The 16,997-nt window shown below is 33.4% G+C and overlaps 1 protein-coding gene across 4 annotated transcripts in view; it reads left to right on the forward strand.

Annotated features, from left to right (window-relative positions):
* Positions 1 to 16,997, forward strand: part of LOC150099849 (glypican-6-like) — a 331,314-nt gene that overhangs the window by 71,028 nt on the left and 243,289 nt on the right. For all 4 annotated transcript variants that reach the window (XM_090404104.1, XM_090404105.1, XM_090404103.1 and 1 more), the window contains one exon: positions 12,848 to 13,050. In XM_090404104.1, coding sequence (XP_090260230.1) covers positions 12,848 to 13,050 — 203 coding nt within the window. The remainder of the gene's footprint in view (positions 1 to 12,847; positions 13,051 to 16,997) is intronic.

Here is a 16,997-nt window from a genome sequence, read left to right on the forward strand (position 1 = left end):
TTCACTTCAACATCGCAAATATCTTTTTGAGTTGGATTTGCAACTTTTGCTATGTGACCTTTGAATTTCAAATTCCTATCCACTGTTATGCCAAGAACCCTAGCCTTACCAGTTTCTTGTAGCATAACCACACTAAAATAATATGCTACTGGAAATCTCATTACAGCAAAATACGCAACTTTACGCTTACTAACATTAATTTTTGTTTGCCCAAATTTACAACCTATTTAAATAATTTTGTAAGCGCCAGATATCAGTAGCATCCGTGACTGCCCTGCCTATCTTTGCGTCATCAGCAAACAGTTTCATATCTCCTGTTAGACCCTTCTAATGTCATTAATGTATAGATTGAACACAATGGCCCAATAACTGAACCCTGAGGTACACCACTGGTTGGTCACTTTAAATTTAGCAGATTCGCACTCACTTTTTCACATCTGTTTGTGAAATCTACTGATCCAAGTCAGAAGTTTATATTCCAGTCCCGTATTCTCCAGTTTATGCAACAGCCTTTTGTGCAGTATCCTATCAAATGTCTTACCAAAATCCAACTATCATAATCAGTGCCGTAACAATGGTATGAAGCTCCTGTGGAAAGTGTGGAAAACCTTGCGCCCCCCAACCCAAAAATGACAAAAAATTTTGAAAAATTTAAATGTAACAAGTTAAATGTTACTAAATGCAATATGTTAAATACTTACTATTAACCCCATCAAAATGAGTTGCCTGTAAATCCAATTATGTATTTGTATATATAAATAATCTATTAAATAAGAACAAAATTTTTATTCATATTCATTGACAAATAAATTAAAGAAATACATGACATAGGTATAATATAAAATAATATAATAAAAACATAAATAAGTTCAGCATATTTTATAAAGAAATTTTTTTAGCTTTTTCATTTTCAAACACCTATTATATCGTCATAACATCTCCACAATATCTTTTTCAATTGATATTATGAACGTGTTTGTCAATTGCTCTTGTCCAATAGAAGAACGAAGGTACGATTTTTCAATTTGCTAAACAAACGTTCGCAGGAAGCTGTTGTTACAGGCATTGTTATGAAAATCCTTAATGGTATGTCTAGATTTGGATACTTGTTTTGTAATGAGAGTTCGTAATTTTTTGCAAGATTTGAAAAGCATCCATATCGCCTAAATTTTCAAAAACTTCCATGGCTTGATATTTGAAACTCAATTTCACATACAAATTCTGGAGCATCTAAGTTGCTATTATATTTCAATGCCAGGTCAGCTGCGCATCGTTTGAGATTATCTAGCTGCATAATTTTTAAAGCGTATCCATTTAAAAAACTGAAATCATTTGCGACCTCTTGTAAAGCAGTAAATCTATCATTGAGTTGTATGAGTATTAGATCTAAAACTTCACAAATTTCTTTTTTTAGTAATAGTTTCATTCATGGCAAACGAATCATCAGTAGCTTTCTCACCAGGCATTTTATATTTTGAGCTGTCTCTTTTCTGGAATGTAAGTTTTAATATTTATTGTTTTGGCCAAACTTTTTGCTGAATTGTGAAGCGAATCGAAAAAATCATTTCGGTACGTTTCAGTTTCATTTTTAGAGCTTTTATCATTTTTGCAGCATTTTCGACTGGTTTTTTTTTTCTTGTAAAAGTAAATTTACTTTATTTATCTTTCCTAATATTGTATCCCAAAATATTAATAGTGCAACAAAATTAAATTTTATTAATAATTTTAGCACCATTCAAGCATTTGTTACAGAGTCTACTGTAACTTGTCTTTGTCCATCACACATTTCATTAAGAAGTTGTATTATTAAAGGCATTTGATTTCCTAAGGCTTTCACCGCGTTAGCTTTCCTGGACTACCTCATGTCACTTAAACCTTTAAGACGAACATAATTTTTCCTTTAAAAGATCCCATCTACTAGTTGAATTTACAAAAAAGTTAAACAATTGTTGAATTGTTCCAAAACAATTTTGGAACAATGTTTGTGCAGCATGAACACCTGTTAAATTAAGGCTGTGAGCAGTGCATGGAACAAACCTTGCCATATTGTTTAAACATAATATCCTGGCTTGTACCCCCCTTGTATTTACCTGCCATATTCGCTCCATTATCATATGACTATTCTCTTATATTTCTAATATTTAATCCGTCTGCCATTAACTTTTTTTTGATGTCATTCGCAAGTGCTTCGCCAGTTTTTGCATGTGTCACAATAAATTATATGAAGGTTTCTTCAATGCGACATTTATTCGTGTTAGGATCAATGTTAACATAGCGCAAAATTTGGGTTATCTGTTCCTGGTGAGAAGTGTTAGGTGTACTATCAAATAAAATAGAAAAATATTTTGCTTTTTGAATATTTGAAATAATATGCTGTCTAATTTTAGAAGCAACTATATTAATTATATTATTTTGTATTATTGGAGAGAAATAATTAACTTGATTTTTCTTATGACTCTCAATATGTTGCACAGTAATAGGATCATAATGACTACTTAATTCTATCGTGTTCAAAAATTTTCCACATTCGGGATGACCAATTTTTTCACAGGTTCTTTTCAAAGCGTCATTATTTTTTTACACAGTGCAGAATGGCATCCAAAATAACTTTTAAAATATGCCTCCACTTTTCTTTTAAAATTGCTTCTTGTAATTGATTGTCTATAAAACCACCTTTCTTAATTTTTGATTCAAAAGTTTTCCATTCGACATAATTTTTTTTATGATATAATGAATTTTCATGACGTGGTAACATAGGATTCAAATGCTGCCAGTCTCGAAACCCGCAGTGGTCCATACGTTCTGATTTTTTCCAAAAAGAATATATGGAAAACAGAACAGTGCATCTTTTCACTTGCAATATATCAACTAATTTCTGAGTACTTGATCTCCATTTGACATGGTTTTTACGAACCATTTTTTATCAAAATGCCGATTTTCTGTATCAGGATAAACACTTATATTATCGCACAACTTGGGTCCATGTTGAACAAATATTTGTATGTTACTATTAGTTATGTGTAATGTTGTGGGATCATTAAAATCTATTATTTTTGCATTATCAATATTTTCTAATTTAACATCCATCATATAATTATCATTATTACATTGCTTCTTGATTTCCTGGTTTTGATGTTCAATTGTATTTTTCTCTTCTGTTTCAATTTCACATGAAACATGACTAATTGTAGAAGGCAGATTTAATTCAGTTGTTAAACTTGAATGATCTAGAGCTGGATCATTGTTTACCTCATCATTTTTGGAATCGCCACAAATGGTTGTTACGTCAGTATCAGTGACTGATGTGGTGGAATCGTTGGTATTGGTGGATGAGGATGTAGAAGCTGCTTCAACAGCTGGTGCTGAAATTTTTATAACTTTTGGTGCTAGTTCTGTTGAAAACTTGTTCTCATTAGTGTCTTTCATTAAAATTCCAAATCTCCTTATATTGCTTGTTGCTTTCTTTACTTGCTCTTCCTTTTCTCTTTTCCTTTTGAGAAAAGCAGCTCCCGATACCTTTTCTCTTTCAAATTACTGATCTAAATGACAATAAATTTCATATTGATAAATTATTCTTTTTCTATTAATTATTAATTTTGAGTTAATTTATTTATTATTTTTAAGAGTTTTAAAATAATAAAATATTATTTTAAAAGAAATCGATTTAAAACAGTTGCCTTCTACGGATTTTTACTATAATTAATTAATTTATACAATAATTTGATAATTAAAGGTATACTATAATTATTGAGGGCAACGTAAGATGTAAAGTATGCTGCCCAACAAGCGATTTTGGCATTTTAACAAAATGCGCCTCTGATTAATATGTTTATAATTTATAAACTACTTATCTTTAAAATTTTATTTGTCTATCAAAAATCCAAAAATAAGTACACAATTAAAATCAAAATTAAAAATTGTCTGAAGTCACTTAAACACAGAATACACAATACACTCAATATGTTTCACATTCAGAATTGACATGACACTGAAAAAAAATGTATTTCAAAAATGTAGTTGGTTATGTGTCATGTTGTGGGATCATTAAAATCTATTATTTTTGCATTATCAATATTTTCTAATTTAACATCTAGCATATAATTATCATTATCCAAATTCAAAGTGGAATTTAAGAAAACGAACAGCTTAATATACACCTATGTTTCAGACTAAATATTTGGATAGATCAGTGTTTCTGAAACTTCAGATATCCGTGTACCCCTTCTTTAATTTTCATTATTACCAAGTACCTTATCAAAATAATAATAATAAATAAAAATATATTTCATTGTAAATGTCTGTTTTATTTGAATTTAGATATACATTTAAACAAAAAAATTATTTATTTTTAATAGAACAAAATTTATAAAGCTACTATACATTTTTACTTAATATAAATAATTTATCATCAATGAGAGGAGTGAAATTGCTTATTTCTATATCTGCTATATTGCTCTCTTTTGTGCATTTTATAAATCCAGTCTTTAACCAGTGATCTATACTTAAGAATTTGAAAGCTAAAAAAATTGCCATATTTACTCAAATATAACTTGCACTTTTTTCCCAAAATTAAAGCTAAAAAATCGTGGTGCGAGATATATGCAGGGATTTTCGGAAACTAAAGTTTTTAGAAAAAAAAAACTGAAAATGGGTATGATTTACCAAGAAGCTTCTATTCTCCATCATTCTTCTGTACTCAAGAGCAGTTTCCTTGTGTACAATCAAAGTTATCTACCCAAATAGTCATCTTCTTTCCCATTATATCAAGCAAAAATTACCAGTAATTTAAGACTTGAGATACTTAATGAACAATCCTTGACAAATTACTAATGAGAAGTGAAAGATGTGTGCGATTGTAGGCCAGTAGAGAAAGAGCAGCTATTAAGAAGTGCATATGATTAGTGTGGGATTAACAAAAGATCTTGTGACCCAAACAAAAAGCAAGCTGACAATTGAATGGAAATGCTAATTCTCTTAAACCGATTTCCATAATATCTGAAATACATTCACTATATATTTCTTAGTTTTAACGCGTTCATGACATGGTAGTGTCAAGCAAAACCATATGTTGCACCTGCAACATGTGGTTTGCTTGAGTCTATACAGCAGTTTCTGTTGGAGGGAAGATGTGATTCATTAGTTAGTGTTTATATTCCCAGTTGTCTCTAATTGCACTACTTGTTGAGAAATATATTACACAGTCTGCAAATGTCTGTGAACCTTATTCAGTGACATGATAAAACTAATGGTTTTCGTGTTTCTGCAGTATAGTTGCTGTTGTGGAGGGCGTATTGTTTACTGCAGGGAGCGAGTTATCGCTCCAATGTGAAAAGTCGGGGCGATAGTGACTCGCAATTTGAGTAGGAGAATTCATGCATAATATAATTTAATATATATATATATATATATATATATATATATTAGGGTTACCAAGTAATTTTATAAGCTTGGTTATTTAATTCCTAATTCCAAGTATGCAAACAATTTAAGTTTGCGCCTGAAACATAGTTCAAGTCTAAAGATGGTACAACACCAGGGCAACTCATTGTAAAGGTGGATAAAGCTCTGATCACTAATCTTAGTATTTTCCATAATGTAAAGCACATCTCACTAAAAGATGTATACTGCAATACATTATGGGTGGGGTCACTACCCAGACTGGTTTCAACCTTTTTTGAGGTCTCCTCAGTGAGTAGCTAGACCCTAAATACCAAGGTTTTAGTAATACAAAGCCTTATCAACTTTACCTACACAAGTTGCAACAAGGTGTTTTTATTTTTAATAAGAATCTCTGGAGGAGATATAGATGAAATTAATTTTTTAACTTGGGGATATTGTATATTAGGGTTACCAAGTAATTTTATAAGCTTGGTTATTTATTAAAAAAAGGTTGAAACCTGTCTGGGTAGTGACCCCACCCATAATGTATTGCAGTATACATCTTTTAGTGAGATGTGCTTTACATTATTGAAAATACTAAGAATAGTGATCGGAGCTTTATCCACCTTTACAATGAGTTGCCCTGGTGTTGTACCATCTTTAGACTTGAACTATGTTTCAGGCGCAAACTTAATTGTTTGCATATTTGGGATTAGGAGTTAAATAACCAAGCTTATAAAATTACTTGGTAACCCTAATATACAGTATCCCTAAGATAAAAAATTAATTTCATATATATATATATATATATATAGACTATAAAAGTTTATGGAATTCACATCGTATGATACTTTATGGGTTGTTTCCTTAAGTATCTAATAAGTGGGTTCTAAAATATTTAGTTTTAGTATGTATGACTATAATTTTTTAATTGATAAAATATAATAAACACATATTTAACTGTTAATGGGAAATGGCACCTTTTTTTATTTGGTAAATTAAACGCTGTATTTTTGTAAAATATCTTGTTGCCGTAATGCTGCTGAACGAGCGCCCTTATTAAGCAGCGCCGTGAGGCAGGCTGCCTCTATGCTACACTCTGTCAACGGTACTGATTACGACACAGGAACAACACAACTGATCTTATGAATGACAACAAGACTAATAATAATTACGTGATTTTTGAAATTCTCTAATCTACAAAAAGTAGAGACGAATGGAGATATTGAAGGTGGGAAGATTGTGATTTTCATTGGATCCTGGGTTTGATGGGTGTAAATAAGGGCTAGTGAATAATTTTTGTGGGTGGGTCATGAAACGAGGGATTCAGGTAGAGGGAATGATATTGAAGGAGGTCATAAAGGGATTAAAGTTATAATATGGAAGGTAATAAACTTGGGATGGGCAGATAGACACATTAGGAGGATAACGGAAGAATATATTAGATTATCCATGCAAATGTTTAGGATTGGACGGGAATTTGGAGATATAAAATTCTACAAAATCATAAAATGCAAAAATACATTCATTAATAGTTAATGATGCGATGGAACAATTTACTTGAGACAAAAACAAGAACAATTGCAAAGAAATGTTATGTTCAAGTGGTTCCAGTTGTGATATTAGGCGCTGTTGTTGCTATCTAACTCGAGATGAATTGGACTTACCTGTGTTACCAAATGTAGGGAAATTCTGCTGTGTTGCAGAATTTGTATGTCTAAAGCGGCGTATTGCCCAAATTTAAAAATACAATATAAAAAAGCGGACTTTTATATCTATTTATTTATTTTTATTTTTTATGTTTTGCGTCCCCCAAACCTAGTTGCTCCAGTGGTAGGCGCCTCTTTCGCCACTCCCTCATTACAACACTGATCGTAGTGTATCCGTTTCCTTTATCCTACTCAGTCATGACATTGTTAAAACATGACCTTCCTTTAGTACATATACCTTCCTCGCATACATAAATGAGTAAATGAACAAGCTATTACTGCTTGTTCGTTTACTCATTTATGTATGCAAGCTTGCCAACTTCTCTAAAATCTTCACTATCACACCAAAGATACTGATAGGTCAGTAGTTTTTGCACCACCCTTGTACAACAATGGAACTTTCACTTTCATACATTCCTTCCATTCCTATGGTATCATTCCTGAGCTGAGACTCAAGTTATACAAACAAGTGAAAGACTTAGCAAATTTATGTTTGGGAAAGAACAACTTTTTTCTTGCTCTGGGGGGGGGGAAACATACCTACTGATATCATTATCAGGAGCAAGCAAATTGAGAGGATAATCACTGATCTTCTCAGTTCAGCTTTTTAGAATCCTGTTAAAACATTGTCTCCAAAGATGTTGGTATCTTTTTTTTACTCATTTTTATTCTTTCCTGAGACAGACCTCAGACAGTCATATTTCAAGACTACTTTTCACTTGCATATCTGTTAACCCTCTGCAAGCTCCAAATCTGCTCAACCTAATTTTAGAATATTTTAACATTTTGAATGGTGCATCAAAAGTAAAATTCTTGATGCTCTTCAGAAGAGAGCAATTCATGGATTCACTCGTGTAACAAACTGTTTCTAATTAAAATACTCTGGATTAGAGATGGTTGGAAGTTTTATATACGAGTTGCCCAGTCCAGTCCTGAAAATACTTCAGGTGCAGACTTTGTTTGCTTACACTTGGATAAAGGATTAAATCAAGAATGTAATTTCTTGGAATCTTTATTTTATAGTATAACCAAGTAAAAAAACTTCCAACAACTATCTCTAATCCAGAGTATTTTAATAATTAAAAGTTGTAACATCTTTTGGCTACTCGTATATGAAAATATGATTTCTGCGTTACTTCAACCTTGGTATCACCTCTGGGGCTGGTTCCCACTAATGAGACCTCAATAACGGTCGCAGTTTGGGTAGTGACCCTTCTCATAATGCATAGCATTATACATGTCTGTAACGATATATGCTTTGCATTATGGGATCCTAAGGCAAGTGATGTGGAGTCATTAGGCTTTTATATATGAGTTGCCCAGTTCTGAAAATACTTCAGGTGCAAACTTTGTTTGCTTACACTTGAATAAAGTATTAAACCAAGAATATAATTTAATTATATTCTTGGTTTAATTAATCATAATTATTTATTATAATTAGTAATTTATTATAATTAAACCAAGAACTACTGAAAAAGAGAAAAGAACTGAAGAAATCTGAAAAAAATTGTCTAGAATACAAAATTATCTGTAAGTTACTAAGGAAAATAATTCCAGAAGACTACAAAGCTTTCAGGATACAAAAACTAAGAGAAGCAGTGCAGGCAAAAACCAGCCTGAAAAAAATAGAGAAAGACTTAAATTTTAAAGTCAATTCCATCTGAGGATCAAAATGGAGAAAAACATACTGATAGAAGAAATTGTGCAGAATTTTTATAATGATCTCTATGCAACTAAGTGCCAAGTTTCAGAACCTATCATTCCAAAACCAAGCAATATACCAGATGTACTTCCAGAAGAAATAGAACATGCCCTTAAGAAAAGTCATAAAGATAAAGACTTGATCATGTTAAGGCTGAAGAAATCCAACAAGGGGACCAATTATTTTCAAAGCCTTGGCTGCCAGATTCATGTGGTACTTCAAAGAAAGAAAGATTCCAGAGGAATAGAAAACCTCAAAAATCATACTTCTATTCAAAAAAGGGAACAAGGAAGACATAAAAAAACTATTGTCCAATCTGCCTACTCTCTCATATATAAGATCATGAACAGAGTAATACTGAACAAAATCCATGCGAAGACAACTCCAGCAGAGAGCAGGCAGGATTCAGAAGAGGCTTCTCCACAATAGATCGTATCCAGGTCATTTCACAACTAACAGAAAAATGCAGAGAATACTGAATCCCTCTGTTTCCTCTTTATTGATTTTAAAAAAAGCATTTGATACCATAGAACACAATGCAGTCATCAGTGCCTTACTGGAAATAAATGTGGACCCTACTTACATCCACATGATAAAAGAAATTAACAAAAATCAGACCACACAAATAACCCTATTTGATCAACCTATAAATATAGATATGAAGAGAGGGGTCCGTCAAGGCGATGTGATCTTCCCAAATCTATTTACCAGCACTTGAGAATACATTCTGAAAAAAACAGACCTAAACGGAGAAATAAGCATAGATGGTGAAAATCTACAAATCGTTATGATTACCGATGATCTAGTACTGATATCCCACAACCCAAAAGACCTAGAAGAAATGGGTGAAAAAGTATACGCATACATCAGTAAGATAGGCTTAGAAATGAATCTAGAAAAAACAAAATAATCAAAAACATCTACACAAGTGACAGTCACCTTTGTATTAATAACATCCCTATAGAACAAGTTGGCTCCTACAATTACTTAGGACAAACAATAAAAATGAATAATGATTTATCTGAAGAACTAGCAAAAAGAAAGAAATGTTATGATAGGTTTCACGGTATACAAGAACACAGATGGTTAAGAAAATAACTATTTATTAACTTAAAAGCTAATATTTCGCTGGTCTTATATTCAGCATCTTCAGAGCACACAACACAAAGTTTGTTACAAAGGCAAGACAACTACAATCCGGTGTAACAGTGGGGACAGTATAAGTGATTGCAGCGTGCAACACAAGACTAAAGTCCTAATATGGCGCCATCTAGGTTTAAAAAAAAAAAAAAAAAAAAAAAAAAATTCAAAGTTTTGAAATAGTAGTCCAAATGATAAAAAATAAAAGTAATGAATATTAATTTGGTCTTAGGATGACTGTCTCCCAAATCTTTGGTAGATTTATACAGCCATACTTGTTAAGGTTTGGGGTATGTTTCAAGGCTTCTGTTGATTCCAGGAACAACCTCTCTGACTTGTAGAAGCTTCTGTGCATTACTTTTGTTTCTTTCCAATTGATCCTGTGTGCAGGGGTATCCAGAGCATGGTCTGCCAGACCCGACTTACCATAGCGAAAGTGTCGGATATATTTTTTGTGTTCACTGAGGCGGATGTCCACATTTCTTCCTGTCTGTCCGTAGTAGGCTTGATGGCAAGAACAGGGCACTTCATAGACACCAGGATGTGATAAAGGAGTGCATTTGTCCTTGGGTGAACGGATGAGAGTTGCTAATTTTTTATAAGGTTTAAATACTGTGCGTAATTGGTGTTTGTTAAGCACCCTAGATATCTTTTCAGATGTGCCTTTAATGTATGGGATGGTGATTGTTTTGTTGTAGTCTTCTGTGGTAGATAGAGGGGATTTATGGGTAGCATTTAGTATGTTATCTATTTTACGGGGATTATAACCATTGTTTAAGAAGGTTTGACGTAGGTGAGAAAGTTTAGCAGTGAGAGCAATGTCATTGGAACAGATTGCTCTAGCTCTATGGGTTAGTGTTTTTAAGTCAAATGCACTCCTTTATCACATCCTGGTGTCTATGAAGTGCCCTGTTCTTGCCATCAAGCCTACTACGGACAGACAGGAAGAAATGTGGACATCCGCCTCAGTGAACACAAAAAATATATATCCGACACTTTCGCTATGGTAAGTCGGGTCTGGCAGACCATGCTCTGGATACCCCTGCACACAGGATCAATTGGAAAGAAACAAAAGTAATGCACAGAAGCTTCTACAAGTCAGAGAGGTTGTTCCTGGAATCAACAGAAGCCTTGAAACATACCCCAAACCTTAACAAGTATGGCTGTATAAATCTACCAAAGATTTGGGAGACAGTCATCCTAAGACCAAATTAATATTCATTACTTTTATTTTTTATCATTTGGACTACTATTTCAAAACTTTGAATTTTTTTAAAATTTTTTAAAATTTTTTTTTTTTTTTAAACCTAGATGGCGCCATATTAGGACTTTAGTCTTGTGTTGCACGCTGCAATCACTTATACTGTCCCCACTGTTACACCGGATTGTGGTTGTCTTGCCTTTGTAACAAACTTTGTGTTGTGTGCTCTGAAGATGCTGGATATAAGACCAGCGAAATATTAGCTTTTAAGTTAATAAATAGCTATTTTCTTAACCATCTGTGTTCTTGTATACCGTGAAACCTATCATAACATGTCTGACGAACACATAAGCTTATCCACACGTATAAAAAGAAAGAAAGCTGCATGGCTATCATTTAACATAAAAGAAACATTTACTGATCCAAATCTTGACATCTCTGCAAAGGCAAAACTATTTAATAGTGATATTCTTCCATCACTCACATATGGATCAGAAACATGGAACACGACAAGAATCTCAGAATAACTCTGCATGCAATAGAATGCAGGATTTGTAACGTCAGCAAAATGGAACATGTTAGAAACACGGAACTAAGAAAGAGATCAGGCATAAAAGATGTGGTAACTGCAGTATATGAAAGCAAAATGAGATGGGCAGGTCACATAGCCAGATTCAAGGATAACAGATGGACATATAGAATACTCAGCTGGCAACCAAGAATAAAGAGAACACCAGGAAGACCACCTACAAGATGGGAAGATCCACTAGTGAAATCTATGGGTATAACATTTAAGAGAGAAGATCGAGATCGTTGGAGGCATCTTTGTGACCTGCACTCAAGGAGAAATCCTGAGTGAAACACAAATCCATCAAGGTGATATAACTTTTTGGCATATTTAATTTATAGTATAACCAAGTAAAAAAAAAACTTCCAACAACTGTCATTTCTCAGGGGACCATGACCTATAGCTGTTAAAGCAGAGAACATAGTTTCTTTTCTTATTCACACTTCTAGCTCACATGTCACGCTAATATGCTACAGAGTCTATAACTTTTTGGATTGATACAGTTTGCTTTCACTATAATAAATATTGTAGCAAACTTATTCATTCAAACAAATTACCGAAAAGCTTCATCCAAATCCCCAGTGATGCATTGTTATTCTAAAATAAATTTGTTATACAAATTATCTACAGTAATAAACTTTCTGTTATTCTTACAAGTTTGGCATGGTTGAGAGCTGACTGTATAATATATATATTCTTTTTTTTTTTTTGCATTACATTATGCTTAATTCACCTTTGTGGTTTTAATGTATTAGCAGTGAATAAAATTCTTACAATTTTAGTGCTGAAATGTATAAACAAATGCTTCCTTGGTTAATCAATGAAGAAAATTGATTATTTATATTTTCTGAACAACATATACTTGAAATGCAGTAAATAATTTTAATAACGAGTACTGCATAGCTATCACTTATGCAGAAAGCATTTTTTGTAAGTTTGCCTTAGAAATTATAATTATTGAAAAATTTCTGAATAGGTTTTCATCATGTTTTCATCGTGTTATCATGTTTCATCATGATAACCTATTCAGAAATGATAACCTATAGCTCTGATAACCTATTCAGAGAAATTTCTGAATAGATTGAGCACTAAATTTCATGCCAGTTTTTTTTTAACACCTGATTGGTTTGTTCTTCTGCTTGTTACAGATTTCTTCCGTAAATTGATGCAGTTGAGTAAGAAAAATTTTCATCAGATGTTTTTTCAAATGTATGGAGTTATATATGATTCCAGCTCATTTATATTCAACGATTTATTTGAAAGTCTAGAACAGTACTATTTCACTGGACATATTAACATTTCTGAAGCTTTCGAATACTTTTTTCATCAACTTTATAAAAAAATGTTTCAAGTAAGTAAATGTATATTAAAAGCAATTACTGAAAGTTAGGTGCAGAATATGCATTAATTATCCTATACTTGACATACTTTTTGTCTATTAGTTTGTACATTTTTTAATGTAGATATTTCTGTGTGCTCATTTGAAAATAAATTATGAGTTATGGGCATGATCTAGAAAATGGTATTTGTTGCATTTTATTATCAGCACTAAATTTTCATATTGGAGTGGTTAAGGGTCAAAGCTGTATAACTGGGAGGAGATCTCTACGTAGGCTTTTAAGGAATGCATAGAACGACTGGGGGCTTCTGACCTAATGTCCAATCCTCACCTTCTAGTGGCGCACCCTGTTAGGTATCTACCTAGATACTGAACGAACAAGGATGTGCTGGCAATGTGGGATTTAGCTGACCAAATTGTATTCTTATTGGCTTAATCCATAATGAAAATGATGGTACAGCATGACAGAATTTCATGCCAGCTAGGGCATTGCCCAGTTAAACAAAGCCCCTGTTGTTTTTGTCAGGGAAACAGGGCAAACAGCAAAAAATCAGCTGCTGGAACAAATCCTAGAACACTTCCCAACTGAACATCAGCAGAGTTCACGATTGGTACTATCAATGTAAGAAGCATTAATAGAAAAGAAATGGAACTAGCAGAAGAATTGAATAAGTACGAGATCAACATAATTGGTGTGACTGAAACAAAGAAGACAAAAACACGGGAGATCTTTCTAAGTGACATATACAAAATGTTTATTCTGGCAATAACAATTAGGATAAAGAGGAAGTAGACACAGTATTCAACACTAAATATGAGGATTATCCTGAATGTGAAGCAATATCAAGTAGAGTGATGTGGGTAAATATCAGAATGGGGACCTGGACAATGAGATTTATTTGTATTGATGGTCCCATAGAAGGTTCTACCAAGGAAGAAATGGAGGAATTTTTTGAGGTATTAGAGAAGGCAGCTGGCTCAATGAAAAAGAAAAAGTTGATCCTTGTTGGAGATCTAAACAACAGAGTAGGAATGATTATGAGACATATTGAAATGTTTTGGGAAAATTTCTTGAAATTTTCCCAAAATGCAAAGCAAATAATAATGATAAACAAATGTTAGATTTCTGTTCAGGACATGGATTAGTTATTACTAATACCGTGTTCCAACATAAAAAAGTGCAAAATTCACAGGGACAGAAGATGCAAGAATTAAGAAAAGTTTCATTGACTATTACTTAAATTAAGGGGATATTAAATCCCACATAGTTTTAAAACCGAATAAGAAGCATACATTTCCTAGGAAATGTGTTTTTACATTATGGAAAATACCTAAGAATAGCGATCTGAACTTCCCCCACCTTTGCAACGAGTCGTCCGGTATTGTACTACATACTAGGATCACTTGCATTTGCTAACGCTAGTGTCGCCGATACTTTATAGTTTACTATATTCGGCCAGAAACTCTCTGATTCCAATCTTTGAGTTTCTTACTCGGTTTTAAAACTATGTGGGATTTAATATCCCCTTAATTTAAGTAATGCTTTCATTGCCGAAATGAAGCTTATTAGCTCTTTATACTTAAGTAACTTAATGGTTGCACCTGTTTGGAAAATTCGTTCGCAGAGTATATAAGTTCTTTTCGCTATAAACTTTGGTATTAGGTCTAGCTACTCACTGATGAAGCCTCAAAAAAGGCTGAAACCGGTCTGGGTAGTGACCTCCCTCCATAATGTAATAACAGCATTCATTTCCTAGGAAATGTGTTTTTACATTATGGAAAATACCTAAGAATAGCGATCTGAACTTTCCCCACCTTTGCAACGAGTCGTCCGGTATTGTACTACATACTAGGATCACTTGCATTTGCTAACGCTAGTGTCGCCGATACTTTATAGTTTACTATATTCGGCCAGAAACTCTCTGATTCCAATCTTTGAGTTTCTTATTCGGTTTTAAAACTATGTGGGATTTAATATCCCCTTAATTTAAGTAATGTTTTCATTGCCGAAATGAAGCTTATTAGCTCTTTATACTTAAGTTCATTGACTATATTATAGTTGATAGCAATGTTTTCCCACTGGTTTAGGACAAAAGAGTATATACAGAGCATTTCAAATAGGAAGTGATCACTATTTAGTTTTGAGCAGGATAAAATTGAGTTTCATATTGAAAAGAAGAGCATGTAAGGGCATAACCAAACACGAATTAACAGCTATAAAATCACTTAAAACAAATCCGAACATAGTAATAACCAGAGCCGATAAAAGAAATGCCACCATTATTTTAAACCTTACCACTTATGTAGAAAAAATGAATCTGCTGGTCTCTGAGAATAACACATACCAATTAGTTAACTACAACCCAACCAATAGAATAAAAAACAAAACAGAGAAACTACTAAAGTCAGTTACCACATGGCCCGAAGATACGGTCAAAAAACTATTTCCGCACTACATGCACTCTCCAAGAATTCACGGGCTACCAAAAATTCACAAAGAAAACATACCGCTAAGACCTGTAGTTGAAGGAATTGATAGCCTGACGTATCACTTAGCCAAAAAATTAGCGGCAACACTCAAGGAGTTGGTAGGTCATTCCCCCTCCTATATCAAAAACACCATCATCAAAGACATTACATTAGAAAAAGATGATTTATTAGTCAGTTTTGACATCTCTGTCCTCTTTACGAATGTCCGAATTAATGACACAATCCTTCTCCTGCAGAACAAATTGCCTCCAGATATCATGGCGTTCTGCGCATGTATTACGTTCTGGTTATTTTGTATGGCAAAACGCCTTCTACCTACAAAAAGAAGGCACAGCCATGGGCTCGCCATTATCTCCCCCTATTGCTAACTTTTACGTGGAACATTTTGAGCAACGTGTTTTAAGTTCTTCCCCTCTAAAACCCAAAGTCTGGCTTAGATACGTTGACGATGTTTTTGCAATCTGATCCCATGGCTGCCAGGCATTAGACACATTCCTTAGCCGCCTAAACAAACAACACAAACGCATACAGTTCACAATAGAGATTGAAAAACATAACACACTTGTCACACATCTTCCCTCTGGCAATCTTTCCTTCACTGTCTACCGGAAACTGACACATAAACTCCTACCACCACCACCCAACACAAAAACTAGGTGTCATCAACACTCTAAAAAACAGGGCTCAGTCAATCTGTTCCCGTGAACAGGTACTGAAAGACGAATTTAAAATTATCAGCAATACTCTCCAAAAAAAATGGATACAGCCAAAACACTATTAACAGAATTCTCTGCAAAACCTCAATAAAAAACAAAGACAAACCAGACTACAGTAAAACTATAACCATTCCCTACATTAAAGGAACATCAGACAAAGTAAACAGAGTACTACAAAAATACAACCTCAAAGCCACCCTTAAACCTCCTGCAAAATTAAAAAGCTTACTCAACTCATCCAAAGACCCACTCCCTCCACTAGCCCACCCTGGAGTATATTGTATTTATTGTACTTGCAACATACCATATATAGGAGAAACAGGATGCACAGTTCCTATCAGACAAAAAGAACATAAACGACACATTAAATATAATAATTATGGTGAAGCTGACCTTTCGGATCATGCCCTTGAATACCTTCCAGAATTTACTGGAAAAGCACTATCTGTCTACATCGCACTAAAACATGGTATGAACGGAAATTTAAGGAAGCCTATGAGATCATTATCAACCACCCCAATCTGAACAATGATGATGGTCTTAAAATCCCAAACATATGGAAGGCATGTATTCGACCCACGAAACCTTCCTCACTAAGAACAACTATAAACAGGACTGTAGAAAATCCAGTATCTTAAATAACAATTGTAATAGTAAAAATAGGACATCATCGTTTCTGAATGAAAACCATCTATAAGAAAGAATGTTTAATCCTGTCATCATAAATAAAATTTAGCTTGATGTAATTTATAA

Source organism: Typopeltis vanoorti, chromosome 14 (assembly GCF_054136105.1).
Source record: "Typopeltis vanoorti isolate ZY-2024b chromosome 14, IOZ_Tvanoo_1.0, whole genome shotgun sequence".
In the NCBI taxonomy this organism is placed as follows: Eukaryota; Metazoa; Arthropoda; class Arachnida; order Uropygi; family Thelyphonidae; genus Typopeltis; species Typopeltis vanoorti.